This window comes from Bos javanicus, chromosome 12, assembly GCF_032452875.1.
Source record: "Bos javanicus breed banteng chromosome 12, ARS-OSU_banteng_1.0, whole genome shotgun sequence".
NCBI classification, from domain to species: domain Eukaryota; kingdom Metazoa; phylum Chordata; class Mammalia; order Artiodactyla; family Bovidae; genus Bos; species Bos javanicus.
The window spans coordinates 86,648,480-86,667,231 of record NC_083879.1 but is presented as its reverse complement, the minus strand read 5'-3'; the positions used below and the strand labels follow the sequence as shown (position 1 = coordinate 86,667,231).

At 51.9% G+C, this 18,752-nt stretch overlaps 1 protein-coding gene and 1 long non-coding RNA gene across 2 annotated transcripts in view; both read right to left on the bottom strand.

Annotated features, from left to right (window-relative positions):
- ATP11A (ATPase phospholipid transporting 11A) overlaps nucleotides 1-3,242 on the bottom strand; it is a 103,680-nt gene extending 100,438 nt beyond the window's left edge. The window contains exon 1 of the mRNA XM_061435406.1: nucleotides 3,100-3,242. Within this exon, the coding sequence (XP_061291390.1) occupies nucleotides 3,100-3,141 (42 nt within the window). The 5' untranslated portion in view covers nucleotides 3,142-3,242. The remainder of the gene's footprint in view (nucleotides 1-3,099) is intronic.
- A 5,472-nt stretch (nucleotides 3,243-8,714) lies between these two features.
- Nucleotides 8,715-10,545, bottom strand: LOC133258636 (uncharacterized). The gene is made up of 2 exons (XR_009740124.1): nucleotides 10,505-10,545; nucleotides 8,715-9,102 (listed from the first exon to the last, which is right to left on the bottom strand). It is a non-coding gene; the product is annotated as an uncharacterized LOC133258636 (long non-coding RNA).
- Nucleotides 10,546-18,752: the final 8,207 nt, after the last annotated feature.

Below are 18,752 nucleotides of genomic sequence, written 5' to 3'. Positions count from 1 at the left end.
ACTTTGCCAACAAAGGTCCGTCTAGTCAAGGCTATGGTTTTTCCTGTGGTCATGTATGGATGTGAGAGTTGGACTGTGAAGAAATCTGAGCACCGAAGAATTAATGTTTTTGAACTGTGGTGTTGGAGAAGACTCTTGAGAGCCCCTTGGACTGGAAGGAGATCCAACCAGAGATCAGCCCTGGGATTTCTTTGGAAGGACTGATGCTAAAGCTGAAACTCCAGTACTTCGGCCACCTCATGCGAAGAGTTGACTCATTGGAAAAGACTCTGATGCTGGGAGGGATTGGGGGCAGGAGGAGAAGGAGACGACAGAGGATGAGATGGCTGGATGGCATCACTGACTCGATGGACGTGAGTCTCAGTGAACTCCGGGAGTTGGTGATGGACAGGGAGGCCTGGCGTGCTGCGATTCATGGGGTCGCAAAGCGTCGGACACGACTGAGCGCCTGATCCGATCCGGTCTCATCTGATGAGTGACTCGGGCGCTGAGCACCCTCGCAGCGCCGGGCACCACCCTCTGCCCGGCCTGTGTCTGCGCAGTTAATCCTCGTGCCAGTCCTCTGGATCGGGGACTCATTCTTACATGAGGAAACTGAGGCAGAGAAAGGCAAACCACCAGGCGGGCCAGGTCCAACCCAGGTGGGCGCCCGGAGACTCTGAAACTGGACGTCTCCCCTCACATCTCTTCTAAGGAGGTAACACTAGCTTTGCATCCACTTTGTTAACACTTTTTTAAAAAGCTCACGGCACAGAAGCACTTTGCCATTTCTGAGTTCAGCACATCTCTATGTGGCTTATATGCATCCAGGCTCACAACCAGTGATGCCAGCTTTGGAAATACCTGGCCTAACCTGGAACAGAATTATCTCCTTCACTCGCCTACTCTACCTCTCTGGAAGTAACCCAGAATAAAATAACCTAGCAACGGTTTCCAAGGACTCCTTTATCTTTGGCAACCCTCAGGCATCATCATGAAAAGGTTTCTGTCCTAGAAATTCTGACTCTGTGACCACAAGACTGGAACAGGATATGACTTTATTTGCACTTATAGAATAAGTCACATACAGAAATCACAAAGAAATATGAATATTCAATCCCAGTCTTTTTTCCCCTCCAGTATAAGGAAATATAATTAATTCCTACATATTGAAACATAATCCAATCATAAGCTAACAGACTGGCTGTTTCTGGAAAAAGCCAAATTAGTTTAATAACATAGACATGAGCTTAATATCATAAAAATGAATGGCTTTCTATGTGAATATGGTGAAGTAGTCAAATGATCAGATGTTTAAAAAAAGACGTGGAAGGAGAAACACAGAAATAGTAATAGTGCCCGTAACCGGGTCCCAGAGACGCCACCAAATACCGCACAGGCCGAGAGAGTCCACCGAAGAGCATTCACCGGTTAGGCTTGCGGGGACACTGGATTTCTTAAGTCTAATATCACAGCAAGGGGCTTTCCTGGTGGCTCAGTGATGAAGAATCCGCCTGCAATGCAGGAGATGCAGGTTCGATCCCTGGGTGGGGAAGATCCCCTGGAGGAGGGCATGGCAACCCACTCCAGTATTCTTGCCTGGAGAATCCCAGGGACAGAGGAGCCTGGTGGGCTGCAGTCCATGGGGTCCCAAAGGGTCGGACACGACTGAGTGACACACACACACACACATCACATCACAGCAAGGGGGAAATAAGCATGTAAAGGACACCAACGTTTATACAGGTTGATGTGACACGAGAGAGCTGAAGACCTGAAGGACATAAAAGCACAAACATTGGAACTGTGTCCCGCCAGCTGGGAGGATGAAGGGGTCAGCAACAGGCAGGGAGGGAAGATGTATCAGGCAGAGGGCCCATGGGAGGAGGAGGAGGGGGACCGGGAGGCCTCCCGCCCTCCCTCTCTCCTGGGTAGACTGTGTCAGTGCTCCCGGGTCGGCGCTCCTCTCCATCACAAGTCTTAGAATCCGAGAACAGAAACTGACTGGGAGGTCAGCGAGCACACCCCGGGTCAGCAGGGCCTCCACCCTCCCCGCGACTGCACTGATTCGCAGCGGCGTCCACGGACGGTTTCTCTAACAGCTCTGCTGACCTGTCACGGGCACCAGCTTCTCCAGAACTCACTACTGTAGACAGGAAGGTGGCCGGGGTGCGCACTCACGTTGTCATCTGGACTCAAGAACCCCTAAGGGGACAGCGGGGCCTTTCCCACGGGAAGCCCGCCGGGCCTCTTACCAGAACCCCAGAGAAGTTCACCCCACTCAACTGGAAGGCTCACTGCCCTTCCCCAGGGGAGCTCCCCGACCCTCGAGGCCTCTTTGGTGAGTAGGCTCCGGGGAAGCACTCTTTCAACGTTCCCCTTGGGTGAACAAGAAGCTCGTAAACGTGAACACTGACTAAGGGAATTCCCAGGCCAGAAGAGCTCCCACAGCCGTGCCCCCTTCTAGCGGAAACCTCGGTGCGCGCCACTTGGGCAACCTGTGACCGACCACGTGCGCGCGGGGCCGGGGGCGGGGCTGTCGGAGACCAGGCCGCTTCCTTCGGCCGGGCGCACCCCCGCCGCCCCGGGCTCCCCTCGGCTGACGCGAAACCAAACCAGCCTCCCCTCTGCCACCTCTGGTGGCGGCCACAGCCAGCGAGAACTCCGGGAAGCCCCACGGCTGGCCTCGGATCCGACTGGTAACTCTCGGAGAAAAGCTCCCAAACTTCACTTCCGAAGCCCCATGTGCTGTTACGAAACTAAGGGGCAAAGCCGCTGTCTTTTTCCGTGGGGCGGCCTCTTCCTCTGTCCGACTCCCGACTCCCGGGGCGGACCCGGCACGTGAGGCCGGGCGCGAGCATCCCACTTGAGCCCGGCCCGGCGCCCATCTAAGCTGCCGCGGCCCCAGCGGCCGCCGGGCTCCCGGGAGGCGCGCTGGCGGGTGGGCGCCCGTGCCGTCGGGGCCCGAGGTGCCAACCCCACAGGGCCCCCTCCCCCGCGTCCTGCAGTCCCCCGGGGCGCGGTCGGCCACCCAGTCCTTCAGCGCCCCCCGGCCAGCGGCCGCGGCCCCGTCCTGTACAGCCCGTGTCCCGGCCCCGGCTCCGCGCGGGTCGCACTCACGTATCTGTTCACGAGCGTCCGCACCAGGCTGCAGCGGTCCATGGCTCCTCCGGCCGCGCCCGCCCGATCAGCGCCCCCAAGTCCGGCCACGCGCGCCCATGGGCCCGGGCCCGAGTGTGGCCGCGCGCCCCGCCCGGGTCACGGCCTGGGAGCGCCGGGCGGTGCGGGGGGCGGCCGCGGCCCCTCCGCGCTCATGCCCGGCCCGGCCCGCGGCGGCCGGCGCGGGGGTGGCGGCTCAGCAAGGTGGCCGCCTGGCGGCCGGAGCCCGCGCGCCGGGGCTGGGGCGGTGGGGAGGACGGCTGGGAGCGCCGATCGCGCCGCCGCTCTGCTGCTCCGCGCGCCTCCTCTCCGCCGCCGCGCTCGCTCCGCTCTGCTCTGCCCTCCTCCCGGCCTCGGCCCGCCGCCCCTCTCAGCCCGGCCTCCGGCGGCCCGGTCCCGGCGCGCACGTCACGGGCGCGTGTGAGCATGCGCCCCGCGGCCCGCGCCCCCGCCCCGCTCCCGCGCCCTCACCCCGGCCCTGCCCCCTCCCGGCCCGCCCCCCGGAGCCGGTCAGCCGAGAGGACCCCGGGGCGGAGGGCGGGGACCCGCGGGCGGGGGCCGGCTCCTGTTGCTTCCGCTCCCCGCAGCGGGGGCCTGGGTGGTGGGGACTGTGCGCCCGGAGCTGGGTCTGGCCGGAAGAGTCAATCTCCCCCCAAGGCCGGAGGGCGGGTGAGAGATCGGGGCAGTCGAGGAAGGGGCTTGGGGCGGGAATGAGGGGTCGGGTCGGGCAGAAGACTAGCTAAACCGGGCCTTTGTCTCCGGGGTGCTCGCTGTTCCCCTGCGTGGCCCCTCCTGCCTGGCAGGTGAGGCGGGGCCAGCCCGTGGGGCTCCCCAGACTGTCGCAGCTCCTCAGCGTTGGAGCGAAGGTGAGCGCAGGTTCTCCCACCTGGATTCTTTCTGAAACCCCACAGGTTCCCTGACCCAGGGCCCCTAACCCCAGGATTTCAGCGTTGAGATAGTCACGGGCTCCTGCAATCCTGCGGGGGTGAGGGGTTGGGATCTGCCTTGAACCTGTCTCACCAGCCTGGCCTGTCTTGCCTCCAGTCCATCTGGTCCACCTCCTGCCTCTGCCCGCGGCTGCGCCAGGTGGTCACCAGGAGGCCCAGCCCAGAGCTCGGGGCATCCAGGCGCCGCAGGCATGCCCTCCCAGGCTGTCCCTGTAGCAGAGGAGAACCTTTCTGTGGCTCAGACACCTCAATTTCAACCCCAGGGAGTGTCTCTGTTTTCCCAACGCTTTCTCTTCTCAGCCACAGTCAGCCAGCCTTGGACTAGAGAATACACTTCCGTTCTTACTGCCATGGGCCGCCACTTGTGAAACCAGAGTGGCCTGACTACGCCTTTGGTAGCCGGTCAGGAGTGGGGCTCCCACCTCTGGAGGAAGGTAACTGAGTGTCCCCCTGGCTGGTGTGGAAGAGAAGCTGCCAGACATGGGATTAGATAGAGAAGCCTACAAGAGCGAGAGAGACTAGTGGTCGTGGCTAAACAACCTGGATTCTGAACTGCTTTTCTTCAGTAAAATTCTCCAGTTTCTGGTCAGCTGACTCACTGATTCTCCACTTTCCAACCAAATCCACTCTCTGCTGCTCTGTGTCCAGGAGGCCCATGGCCATCATTATCAGCGGATCTTCACCAGCTGGGCAGCAGCTGCAGGCTGAGCCCAAACAGAGAGGCTGGGCCTTTCCCTCCTCTGCCCACCAGCCGGGCAGCAGCTGCAGGCTGAGCCCAAGCAGAGAGGCTGGGCCTTTCCCTCCTCTGCCCACCAGCCGGGCACCAGCTGCAGGCTGAGCCCAAGCAGAGAGGCTGGGCCTTCCCCTCCTCTGCCCACAGGGCCCACCCTGGCCTGGCAGTGCCCATGTCCTTTGGTGACCACAGGGCTTGTCCAGCTTCCTTTTCTGTTGGATCAACTGACACTGGGCTCCAGGAACCATGCCTCCGACGGCCAGGCAGCGGTGTCAGCGAGTCCCTGGGGAGCAGCACCCCTGGCGGGTCGCGGAACCGTGACTACCCCGCAGCAGGTGGTCCTGTGGCCATGCTCGTCCCAATCTTCTCCTGCCTCCTGCCAGGACCCCGGCTGCTGGAGTCAGATTTTGATTGGCCTACCACCTTGCAAACGGTGACATCTGTGGGGGCAGGGGGGAGTAGAAAGACAGGTAGAGATCATACAAGGCGCCGGATCAAGGCTGGGTGTCTCTCAGGAATGCCTGTTTTATTCAGTGTCAGTGTTAATTTCATATGGGAGTAGACAGTGTGGTAGCCGCAAGCTCGCCTCCTTTGTCATTGCTGGCAGAAACCCACCATGGTCCAGGTAGCCACCACCCTCTATATGGCTGGGGTAAGCAGCTCTGTGTAAGCCAATGTCGGTAACTCCATGCCTCTTCCTGCAATTGGTTTAAAACGAGTTTAAGCCAATGGATCCTGGTGCTGGGAAGTCTCCTCACATAAAGGAGGCTCATAAAGAGGACATGCTCCTCGTTTCTTGCTGGAGCTGTGGGTCTGGATGTGATGTCCGACACCTTGCAGCCTTCCCACATCTGTGATGTGACAGGAACGTCGTCGCAGTGGGGATGGCAGCATGGACACACGGGAGGAGATGGGTCCTTGGTGACACCACGGGCCACTGCACTAACATGGATTTCATGCTCTGAGAGAGAGAAAATCAATATCCTTATTGAACTGGATTTTCCATTGCAGGCGGCTGATAGAATGCCAAGTCTAAACCTATGAAACAGACCAGTTAAGACTACACTAAAGTAACAGTAAGTCCAATTTTTGCTGTGAATCGGTTATTTAATGGCAACCCACTCCAGTATTCTTGCCTGGAGAATTCCATGGACAGAGGAGCCTAGCATACCACAGTCCATGGGGTCGCAAAGAGTCAGACACGACTGAGCGACTCACACACATCAAACCACACAAACATTGGAGCTTGCGCAACAGGGAGCTGTTATTCCTCAGGTCTGTGGCTTGGGGGAAGGTTTCTCTCTTTCTTCTGTTCTTGGTTGAGATTGTTTCTGAGCCGACTTTCCTTTTTAGCTCGCCTGGGGGGAAGGACGTTCAGATGGCTTCAGTCACATGTCTATTGTCTTAGCAGGGTGAGTAGAGAGCTGAGAGCAAGTCGGCCTCTCTCTCTGTATTGGTGGTCAGCCTGAGCTTGCGTGCAGCTGGATCCCAAGACGGTCAGGATCCCTGGCCCCTGAAAGTCTGGGCTTGGAAATCCTGGACCATCGCCTCTGCCTTGTTCTATCCGGAGAAGTTAAGTCCAAGGCCAGCCTGGATTCAAGGGGAGTGGGCAGAGCCTTGCACATAAAAAATGAGAACTCGTGAGGGTCATCTTTGGAAACAGCCTACCTTAGACATCAAACGTTGACGGAGTATGTTGCCAGTACCACGTGGGAGGTCGCAGCGAAAAGGCTGCTGGAAACTCAAGGACCTGCGCAGCTCTCCCTTCGAGGCCAAGGGGAAGGGAAGCTCCACTCTGACTGGGCCGGCTCTGCCCAGTCCTGGCCAATCAGGCGCTAGGGTGCTGACGTACCCTCCGATGATTGGCCTGGGCCTGGGCCTGGGCTAAGCGCAGACCACTGGCTAACCGGTGGCCAGCGTGCTCAGCTCGGGGTCAGCAGGGCCTTGCCCTGACCCACGCGCGGTGTGGCTTCCTCGCGGCGGCGGGTGGTGTGATGACCGAGGAGGCGGCAGAACGGCGGGGAAGGTGGATCCGCAGTGACCGCGCCCCTGCCCACCTGTCCCCCACGCCTCCCTCCAGCCTTCCCGGCGCCGGCGGAAGCAGGGGCTCGGATCCCGGACTCCCACGTGAAGAAGACGTGGGAGACAGGAGGAGGGGCAAGAAAGTGGGCCTCCCCGTAGGGACGTTTGAAAACAGTGATGGTACCGGGGCCTCGGGCGACAAACCTGACGCCAGCACCGATCGGGGCAAACACGGAACAGAGCAGTGAGCTTTCCACGTTGCGTTCTCGGGCGGGGCAGGAGCCGTCGTGCACGCGGGGCGTGGCGTCCAGTGAGCAGCCTTGCCTACCAGGCGCTGGGTCCCTGTCCCCACCCCCCCCACCCCCCCCCCACCCCCCGCCTGCGATTATTTCGATGTCCTCCTCCCACCGATCCGTTCTAGAATTCTGTGGTGGAGAAACCCTTTCTCACACCTCCCACAGGCTCCCACACACCCCTCCCCAGTCCTTTTGTCTGGAATCTTCTACCCCACCCCTGTCTGTCCCACCAAGCCCTACTCACCCTTGCAGCCCACTAGGCTGTCTCCTCCCTGCACCCTCCTAGCAGCCGCAGTGAGATCCCGCCTTGACTTCCTACCGGAACCACTTAATTAACTTACTAACCTGTTCAAAGGGGCATTTCTAAGCCCTAGCCAGGGCCTAACCCAGGGAGTTTTTATGTATTTATTTATGGCCATGCCACACCTCTTGTAAGATCTTAGTTCCCTAACCGGGGATTGAGCCCCGGGCCCAACCACTGGACCGCCGGGGAATTCCCATCCAGGGAGTTTATAAACATATCTGCCCCTCAGGACCCCTCCTCCAGCCCAGGTAGCATGGGACCAGCCCATGGAGCACGGGATCCAGGCAGGTGTTTCTCAAAAGCTCTCGGGCGCAGCAGATGTGAGACCTGCTGGTCTAGATGTCTGTGCCTGCTGGAGCGGACAGGTGCGCAGGACTCCACCCTGCACAGCACGGTCCCTTGTAGAAGAAGCTGCTCAATAAACGGTGAGCTCGCCAAACACAGCCACGCTGCAGATTCAGCCTCTGGGCATTCATACAGCACAACAAAGGGTGGGCTCTCAGTCTGTCCAAGCACATGTGGAGGAAACAAGCAGGCCAGTCACTGGACAGATGCTCCCAACCTTGCGAGGTGAGCTGGAGGTCACCCCACCCATGAGGCTCCTCATGGGAGGTCCCCCCACGCAGGCAGAGCCATGTCTGGTTTAGTGATTCGTTACACAGGTATCCAGAAGTGGAAAGTTAAATTTCATTATCACTCTTAACCCAAAATACGTGACTGGCGTGAGAACCAGTCTCAAAGAGCAGGACAGAACTGTGTGCACAGCCCTGGCGTGAGCACTCCGTGAGCGCCCCACCAGCTCCCGGATTCCAGGTCCCATGCTGGTCTGATGGCCCATCCCGGGAGACTGTGCCGTTCTGCGTCCTTGAGGTTTTTGTCCCTTCTGTCGCTCTGAGCCCTTTCCTCCCCTGGTGTCAGATGCAGGTCAGGACAGTCCCAGACTGACCATGGTCTCCAGTCCCTTCCCGTCTGTAGTAAAATGTTCGTTGCCCAAACCCAGAGGGGCCCCATCTCATGCCTTCAGGTGGATACTCAGGCAAAGGGGTACTTGTCCCAGAATGAGCCTGGTCAGGATTAATTTTGCTTCTCAGCTACTCATTTTCCTTTAGTTAATTTTCAGCAAGAATACATGAAAAATGGCTAAGAATCCTTTTCTCTCCTTGTTTATTCTTTCCTCCCCTCACTAAAGAGATTGATTATGTTAATCCAGTTTCCTTTCAGGGAAAAAAAGCTAAGTTCTGTGATGCTGAAAATTACCAATAAAGTCATGAAAGCAATTTCTTGTTCTCATTTATTTCAACAGAAACTAAATTTTTGCTTCTCTCCAACAAGGTGAACAGAATCACGAAGGTATCTGAAGTAGGAGCTGGACAATAATTAGAAATCAGCATTAACATGGACAATTGCGTCTTCGCCAGAGTACGTCCTGTGGACATCACAAGACGTCACATCACAGCATCCTCTCTTTAGGGACACGTTTCAGAAGATGAGGAAGCTGCTTCTCTCGTCCGTCTGCTTTTGTGGACAGGCTTCGTGTGGATTGTCCCCAGGCTTCACTCCAGTGTCTGGGGGGCTCCTGGTCCCTCACCAGCCCTTGTTTTCTGGATCCCATTTCCTGATTTCTTTCTTTTATTTGGATGGTATATACTCTCCAGTAGCCTCCTGAGGAAGGGTGCATGGAAAGTAAATGTTACAAATGTTTTCTCTGACATTACAGATAAGTTGGTATATTGTTATAGGTAGAAATTAGTCTTAAAGGTATTATAGGGAAAGGAGTGGGGGTGACATGATCTTAAATCTTCAGAATGGCAACATAATATCCAAACAACTCCTTAATCAAACTGAGGCCCATAAACCGCGTTCACAACAAAACAGATGACATGGCGTTTCAGAACCCCAGATACAGGAGGCTGTACGCAGAGACGTTGCTTAGAGAAGTCCTCATGGTGCCGCATAGGTGTTGGGATTTTGCAAATTCGTTGCTAAATGAACAACTAAAAAACAATTGAGCAAACAGCCTGTGAATATTTCTTGAAATGAGTTCTTACTCGGGGAAGCTCCTTCTAACTTTTTGTTTATTTTTGGGTTTTGGCCCTGCTGTGCAGCTGACAGGATCTTAGTTCCCTGACCAGGGACTGACTGCTGGCTCTTGGCAGTGAAGGCAGAGTCCGAACCACTGGACCACCAGGGAATTCCTGTTTCTTTTCCTCTTTCCTTCTTCTTTTTTAATTCTAATTTAAAAAACTCACTGGAGATAGCAAGTATATTTAGTTTAAACCAGTAAGTTTTCTAAAAATTGTTTCTTATTTTTAAATCTAAGCTGTATATGGAGGGAGGCTTACCAATTTGGGATAAAAATAATCGTATTTTAAAATCACACATTTACTACGGAGGCTTTTTTTTTTATTGCAATCTAACCCTTGTACAATATAATACAAGCTACAAGCACAGTGTTATACAGGCTATAGTGGTTCGCAATTCTTAAAGGCTTTGCTCCATTTATAGCTACTATAAAATACTGGCTATATCCCCATGTTGTACAATATATCCTTGTAGCTTTTTTTATACCCAATACGTTGTACCTCTTAACCCCCTCCCGCTTCCTTCTCCCCAGTGGTGACCAGCTGTTCTTTGCATCTGTGAGCCTGTTGCTGTTGTTGTTGTTATAGTCATTATTTTGTTGCATTTTTTAGATTCCAGAAATGACCCATTTCTGGGCCAGCAGAACAGGAGGTGGAAAGATGGCAGAGCTTCTGCCGGGTGACAGCTCACGGGAAGGGGAGAGTCCTGGGCTCTGAGAGACGCTGGGGCAGCGGTGTTTTCTCTGCCTGCTTGTGGAGATTAAGAAAGCAAGCCCATGTGCAGAGCTCTTCAGCCGGAACTCAAGTGCCCTGCGCACACCCTGCTGCAGTCGGAACCAGACGTGACTTCAGGCTTCGGAGATAAAAATAAATTCTCTTTGCCCCCTACCTGGTAAAATTAGAAACTTAATTAAAATGTCATCAGGTGCAGCCACAAATTCCATGTACCCGGTTTGAAATGTTATTAATAATAATGTTCGCACTTGCATTACTTGCCATCTTCAAAGCCTTTTGTAAACAGCAGCAGGAGAGGTGACCTGGTAGCAAACGAGCCTGCAGGGCACTGGTTCTGGCAAGAATGTTACATTATCTATCTGGCATGTGAGTCTCCACTTTCCGGAAGAGGGCCTGACAAGAGGCTTCGGGTCTGCTCTGCAGCCTGTGGGGGTGCAGAGTGCGCTTCCTGGTCACCTGTTTGGGCTCTGATTTTCCATTGTTGGAAATTCCACACAGAGGAAGAACAGAAAAAGAAAAATTTAACTCCTTGTTGTTAGCATCCTTGAGGATTTGGAAACTGCGAGGGCAGACAGGAGCCAGATGGAGCTCTCGAACTGGAGCTGCAGAAAAAACGCTTGGGACCCTCAGAGGCGCTGCCTTCCTGCTCCTGTTTTCTCTAACGCCCCCCAACATGCACGCCTGGCCCTGGCCCCCTGGCAAGCTGGGTGGGGGGGGTGGACCTCGTTCAGTGTCATCAGATGGGTGTTTGGGGCTGGTGCTCTTCCTGAAATCCGCTGTGTGAGAATCACTCGCCAGTTCTGATGACCCATGCTCAGAGCACCTGGCTCTCAGGCCCAGTGGAGCACTGAGTGGCTGCTTAGGGGTTACGTTAAACCCTATTGTTTGTGGCAATACAATTATGGAATAATTTTATTTTGTGAATTTTACTGTAAGGAATTTGATCCTGTTGCCCAATCATTATATTAACAATTAAATATTAGCACGGGAGCAATACATTAGGACTTTGGAATAAACAGATGCACACTACCATGTCTAAACTAGGTAACACGGACCTGCTATTAAACACACGCATGTGTCTGTGCGTGTGTAATATATGTGCATCTGAATCACTGCTATACACTGAGACTGACAGAAGATTGTAAATCAACTTTGCTTCAATAAGTTATTTTCAATTTAAAGAAACCAAATTAATAGTGATTAGATCTGATTGCATTTTATTGCTGAAGCCTCATCACATCCTTGTGGTTTTCATGGCCTCTCAGCCGTCCATCTGCACACGTCCAGCAGGGTTCTTCCTTTCGCCCACATGGCTGTTCACCCCTGGACCACTCATCTTCCTCCCGTGTGCTGGGCAAACCTCAGTGACTTCTGAGAACAGGGCTGAGGAGCCCCCTCCACTAGGCACTGGCTCCTTCCTCCAGGAAAGAATTGTAGGACTGTTAATCCATCACGACTACATTTCGGGGCAACATTTGCCATATAGTCAAAGCTGTGGTTTTTCCAGTAGTCATGTATGGATGTGAGAGTTGGACAATAAAGAAAGCTGAGCACCGAAGAATTGATGCTTTTGAATTCTGGTGTTGGAGAAGACTCTTGAGAGTCCCTTGGACAGCAAGGAGATCAAACCAGTCAATCCTAAAGGAAATCAGTCCTGAGTATTCGTTGGAAGGACTGAAGCTGAAGCTCCAATGCTTTGGCCACCTGATGTGAAGATCTGACTCATTGGAAAAGACCCTCATGCTGGGAACGATTGAGGGTGGGAGAAGAAGGGGACAACAGAGGATGAGATGGTTGGATGGTATCACCGAACGATAGACATGAGTTTGAGCAAGTTCCGGGAGATGGTAAAGGATAGGGAGGCCTGGCATGCTGCAGTCCATGGGTCACAAAGAGTCAGACGCGACTGAGTTACTGAACAACAGCAAGAGTTGGAGAGAAATTCAAAATATTTGACAAGCATTATGGGGTCAGCAGGGGCACCGGCCATAAAGACTGGATGGAGTGGACCAGGGTGTACTGACTACAGGCCCCAAATACGGAGCTTGCAGCCAGAACAGAACAAGAAAACTAGAAAACTGTAAATGATTGAACGTGACCTTAGAACATAAATGGATGTGATGCTGAAACAGGAGCTTTGAAAAAGAGAAGATTGGCTAATGTGGCCAAAGAATGGGATGGGCTGGAGTGGGGGAGAAAAGGAAGGGGTCACCCATGTCTGATGTGCAGCTTAGACGACATGAGTGGGTTACAATTCTGTTGTCTTTTCCTGTCATACAACTTATTGGGAATACAAACACTAATGCATTATTAACAAACTGTCAGACCCCAGAAAGCACAGATGGCTGGGATGTTAAGAACCACATGCATTAATCATGAAGCTTTTTTGATCTCCTGGTGCTCACTCGCGTAAGGACAGCACCCGTTTTTATTTTTTCTGGTGAACTTACTGGTGTGCTGTGAACACAGTGATAACTGCAGTGAGGATTGGAGACAGAACTCTTAAATTCAAACCAATTCAACAAAATAAATACAACAAACAATGTTTTTATTTTAAGGATCTGTTAAATGTCTCAATAAACTTCTTTTTGGGCTTCCCTGGTGGCTCAGGTGGTAAAGAATCCGCCTGCAATGCAGGAGGCCTGGTTCTATCCCTGGGTCGGGAAGATCCCCCGGAGAAGGGAAAGGCTACGCACTCCAGTGTTCTGGCCTGGAGAGTTCCAGGGACTGTGTAGTCCATGGGGTCACAAAGAGTCCGACACGACTGAGTGACTTTCAGTTAACTTCTTTTTGTCAGAGACCAGTGAGAGGCATAAATAAATACAAAACTCATACAGTGATGAGAGAAAAGAATAATGATGATTCTGGCTGAACGGAATTCTACTTTCCTGACATAAAAGAAGCCTGAAGAGTGTACTGAATAAAGGTGAAAAGCAGCTGGATCATAAACAAAGAAGTAAATTTAAATGTCTAAATCTGATGTACTTTATAAGGACACCGAGAAGCTATTGAAAAGTGTAAAGTTTCCATTTTTTTCTGTAATGACATGAGATAGTGACTGACCGTGCATGCATGCTCAGTTGCTGAGTCCTGTCCGACTCTTTGCAAGCCTGTGGCCTGTAGCCCACCAGGCTCCTCGTCCACGGGATTTTCCAGGCAAGAATAGGCACCCACACGCACCTGGACGTCCTGGGCCTGCAGGCGGCTTCAGGTGGAGTCAGATACAGACCTGTGCTCAGCGAGTTTGTGATCAAGTCAGCAATCCCCTGGTGAAATGGAATTCCTATTTTAAGGCAGGACAAGAAAAGTTACGCCTGAGATCGTCTCTGTGCCCGTGCAGGCCGCCTCTCTGCGCCCATGCTGTGCGGTGTGCGCCAGCCTCGGGCAGCAGCCCGAGCTCCTCAGTGGCGGGCATGCCTGCTCCGCTGCACAGCTTTTGTCTTTGTCCGGACACTCACGGCGCAGATTCGTAAAGGGGTGGCCCTCTTTCCCAGCTCTGAAGGGGGTGCTGGTGACGCTCTTTGAGTGTTTGCCTGGACTGCGTATCTGCAGTGAGCTTTGTGTGAGTTATCAACGTCGTCTTGATGTATGGTCCTTTGTCTCTGCGGTGTGTGTGACGGTGCCTTTGACTTCTAACCGCTACTACGATGTTGTGTACTCGTGATAGGGACGGGCACCCGTTCCCGTCTGGGGCTTCCCTGGTGGCTCAGCGGGTAAAGTGTCTGCCTGCCGTGCGGGAGACCTGGGTTCCATCAAAGGGTTGGGAAGACCCCCTGGCGAAGGGAATGGCCACCCACGCCAGTGTTCTGGCCTGGAGAATCCCATGGACCGAGGAGCCGGGTAGGCTACAGTCTGTGGGGTCACGAAGGGTCAGACACGACTGAGCGACTTCGCTTCTCGTCTGTGAGCTCAGAGGGGAAGCAATCCTTGGGGCTTCTGCTTCCGGGTTATAATTCCCAGTTTTGCACAGATACACAGTTTCCTTTGCGCTTCTTAGTCAGTCATTCACTGAACTTTACCCAGCCCACCTGATCTTCAAGGCAAACGCACAGAGAAACCCTTGGTTAAAGGTTCTGAGGGAAAGGGATAGGGTGAGGACTACTGTCTTATTGTCAACCCAGCCTGGAAGGGGGCCCCGAGGACAGTGCTGTGAGAGCTGAGGTCCTGAAGGGTGAATTCTGCTCATTATAAGCTAATTAGGGGAAAGGAGAGGGCAGGAGTTTGGAATCACTCATGAGGTAGACAGAGAAGGCAATGGCACCCACTCCAGTACTCTTGCCTGGAAAATCCCATGGACGGAGGAGGCTGCAGTCCATGAGGTCACTAAGAGTTGGACACGACTGAGCGACTTCACTTTGACTTTTCACTTTCATGCATTGGAGAAAGAAATGGCAATCCACTCTAGTATTCTTGCCTGGAGAATCCCAGGGACGGAAGAGCCTGGTGGGCTGCTGTCTATGGGGTCGCACAGAGTCGGACACGACTGAAGCGACTTAGCAGCAGCAGCAGCAGCAGCAGCATGAGGTAGAATGACTTGGAGAAAAGCAGAAATAACCTAAGTGTTAAGTCACTTCAGTCAAGTCTGATTCTTTGCGACCTCACAGACCGTAGCCCACCAGGGTCCTCTGTCCATGGGATTCTCCAGGCAACAATACTGAGCTGGGTTGCCATGTCCTACTCCAAGGGATTTTTCCTGACCCAGGGATCAAACTTGCAGCTCCTGAATTACAGGAGAATTCTTTACTGACGAGCCACTGGGGAAGCCCAGAAATAAGAAGGATCTTTACAAAGGTGTTTGCTGTCAGTAGTTAATACCAAGTTTTCTCTTAACAAGATCAGTAAATAGGTCCACAAGACATCCTCAAATAGACGTGGGGCAGATAAAAAGCGGTGGATTTTGACTGGTGTAAGGTCACCCACTAGCCTTAGACCCTAATAATTAGACTCTCGCTTAGGGCAGCTCAGAAAGCACAAGGGAATGGGGTTCCTTCCAAACATCCTTTTTCCCTTTTAGATATGTAGGTATCTGAAATTTCTAGGAATATTTATCACTGCTTAAAAAAAAAAAAACTCTTCCAATATTACAACAATTAACATTTTAAAAAATTTTTATTATGCAAAATTTTGTAATATACATAAAATTAGAGGAAAATGTATCCATCAGTCAATTTCAATAACTATCGACTCACACTCAATCTTTTTCCTTTTGTGCCTGCACTCATCCCATCCCCATATAGATTCAGACACAGAGATAATTTTGCTTCTTCCTCCAATAAGGGTAACGTTTATCCTTTAATTTCTTTTTTCTCCCTCCACACCCCCAGCCCCAAACGCCTTATGAGAACCTCCACGACGCTGTTGAATACACGTGGTGAAATTGGACACGCTTGTCTTGTTCTTGGTCTCAGAAGGAACGTTCTCAAACTCTTACAACTGAGGATGACGTTAACTCTGAGGTTTTCGTTGGTGGCCTTTATCAGATTAAAGAAGTTCCCTTCCATTCCCAATTTGGTGAGTTTTGGGGTTTTTTTAAATTGTGAAAGAGTGTTGCTTTTTCTGTGTCAGCTGAGATGAAATGAAGTGAAGTGAAAGTCGCTCAGTCGTGTCTGACTCTTTGCGACCCCATGAATCGCAGCACGCCAGGCCTCCCTGTCCATCACCAACTCTCGGAGTTCACTCAGACTCACGTCCATCAAGTCAGTGATGCCATCCAGCCATCTCATCCTCTGTCGTCCCCTTCTCCTCCTGCCCCCAATCCCTCCCAGCATCAGAGTCTTTTCCAATGAGTCAACTCTTCATATGAGGTGGCCAAAGTACTGGAGTTTCAGCTTTAGCATCATTCCTTCCAAAGAAATCCCAGGGCTGATCTCCTTCAGAATGGACTGGTTGGATCTCCTTGCAGTCCAAGGCACTCTCAAGAGTCTTCTCCAACACCACAGTTCAAAAGCATCAATTCTTCGGTGCTCAGCCTTCTTCACAGTCCAACTCTCACTATATAGTCCATGCAATTCTCCAGGCCAGAATACTGGAGTGGGTGGCCTTTCCCTTCTCCAGGGAATCTTCCCAACCCAGGGATAGAATCCAGGCCTCCCGCATGGCAGGCAGATTCTTTACCAGCTGAGCCACCAGGGAAGCCCCAGCTGAGATGACCATTTGGTCTTTCTTTTGAATAAAAGAAAAGCGACCTGTGATGTGATTGATTTTTGCACGAGGAATGACGTTTGTATTCTTGAGAGAAATACCGCTTGGTCACAGTGTTCAGTCTTTTTATATGTTGCTAGGTTCACTTTTTTTTTTACTTTTAAAATAATATTTCAAATCCTGAAAGATGATGCTGTGAAAGTGCTGCACTCAATATGCTAGCAAATTTGGAAAACTCAGCAGTGGCCATAGGACTGGAAAAGGTCAGTTTTCATTCCAATCCCAAAGAAAGGCAACACTCATCTCACACACTAGTAAAGTAATGCTTAGAATTCTCCAAGCCAGGCTTCAGCAATACATGAATCGTGAACTTCCAGATGTTCAAGCTGGTTTTAGAAAAGGCAGAGGAACCAGAGATCAAATTACCAACATCTGCTGGATCATGGAAAAAGCAAGAGAGTTCCAGAAAAACATCTATTTCTGCTTTATTGACTATGCCAAAGCCTCTGACTGTGTGGATCACAATAAATTGTGGAAAATTCTGAAAGAGATGGGAATACCAGACCATCTGACCTGCCTCTTGAGAAATCTGTATGCAGGTCAGGAAGCAACAGTTAGAACTGGACATGGAACAACAGACTGGTTCCAAACAGGAAAAGGAGTAGGTCAAGGCTGTATATTGTCACCCTGCTTATTTAACTTATATGCAGAGTACATCATGAGAAACGCTGGACTGGAAGAAACACAAGCTGGAATTAAGATTGCCGGGAGAAATATCAATAACCTCAGATATGCAGATGACACCACCCTTATGGCAGAAAGTGAAGAGGAACTCAAAAGCCTCTTGATGAAAGTGAAAGAGGAGAGTGAAAAAGTTGGCTTAAAGCTCAACATTCAGAAAACGAAGATCATGGCATCTGGTCCCATCACTTCATGGGAAATAGATGGGGAAACAGTGGAAACAGTGTCAGACTTTATTTTGGGGGCTCCAAAATCACTGCAGATGGTGACTGCAGCCATGAAATTAAAAACTCCTTGGAAGGAAAGTTATGACCAACCTAGATAGCATATTCAAAAGCAGAGATATTACTTTGCCAAGAAAGGTTCGTCTGGTCAAGGCTATGGTTTTTCCTGTGGTCATGTATGGATGTGAGATTTGGACTGTGAAGAAGGCTGAGCGCTGAAGAATTGATGCTTTTGAACTGTGGTGTTGGAGAAGACTCTTGAGAGTGCCTTGGACTGCAAGGAGATCCAACCAGTCCATTCTGAAGGAGATCAGCCCTGGGATTTCTTTGGAAGGAATGATGCTAAAGCTGAAACTCCAGTACTTTGGCCACCTCATATGAAGAGTTGACTCATTGGAAAAGACTCTGATGCTGGGAGGGATTGGGGGCAGGAGGAGAAGGGGACAACAGAGGATGAGATGGCTGGATGGCATCACTGACTTGATGGACGTGAGTCTGAGTGAACTCCGAGAGTTGGTGATGGACAGGGAGGCCTGGCGTGCTGCGATTCATGGGGTCGCAAAGAGTCGGACACGACTGAGCAACTAAACTGAACTGAGGTTCGCTTTGCTGGTATTTTGTTGAAGATTTTTGTATTTATGCTCACAGAGGATGTTGGTCCGTAGCTTCTTTTTTCCCTGTGATCAGTCTTAGTGGTTTTGGTTTCAGGTTAACACTGGCCTCATGGGGTCGCAAAGAATCAGACACGACTGAGCAACTAAACTGAACTGAGGTTCGCTTTGCTGGTACTTTGTTGAAGATTTTTGTATTTATGCTCACAGAGGATGTTGGTCCGTAGCTTCTTTTTTCCCTGTGATCAGTCTTAGTGGTTTTGGTTTCAGGTTAACACTGGCCTGGTGGAGTGAGTGAGGAAGAGTCTCTTTTCTCTTCCTTAGGAAGAATCTGTGAAGGACTGGTATTGATGCTTCCTTCAAGTTTGGTAGAATTCACAGTGAATCCTTCTGAGTTGGGACTTGCCTTTGTGGAAAAGGTTTAACTACTAATTAAATCTCTTTGCTTAAAGTCTATTCAGACTTTCTATAACTTCATGAATTATTTCCAGTGGTTTCTGTTTTTCTAGGAATTTGTCCATTTCAGCTAAGTTATCCAATTTTTTTGTCAGAAAAGTGCATTTTTTACTCACTTCTACTTTTATTCACTTCTAAACAGTGGAAAGCTGCTTCCTGTTTCCTGAGGCCCCAGGCTGGCTCTCCTCTCCCAGACCCGCCCCCCACCCCCGGCTCTGCCTGGGTGTCCCCTGCTGCCGCCCCGAGGGCCTTCAGCTCTGCCCTGGGCGGGTCCATGCTCCTTCAGACGTGGCTGTGTCACGAGGCACCGCCTGGACTCTGGA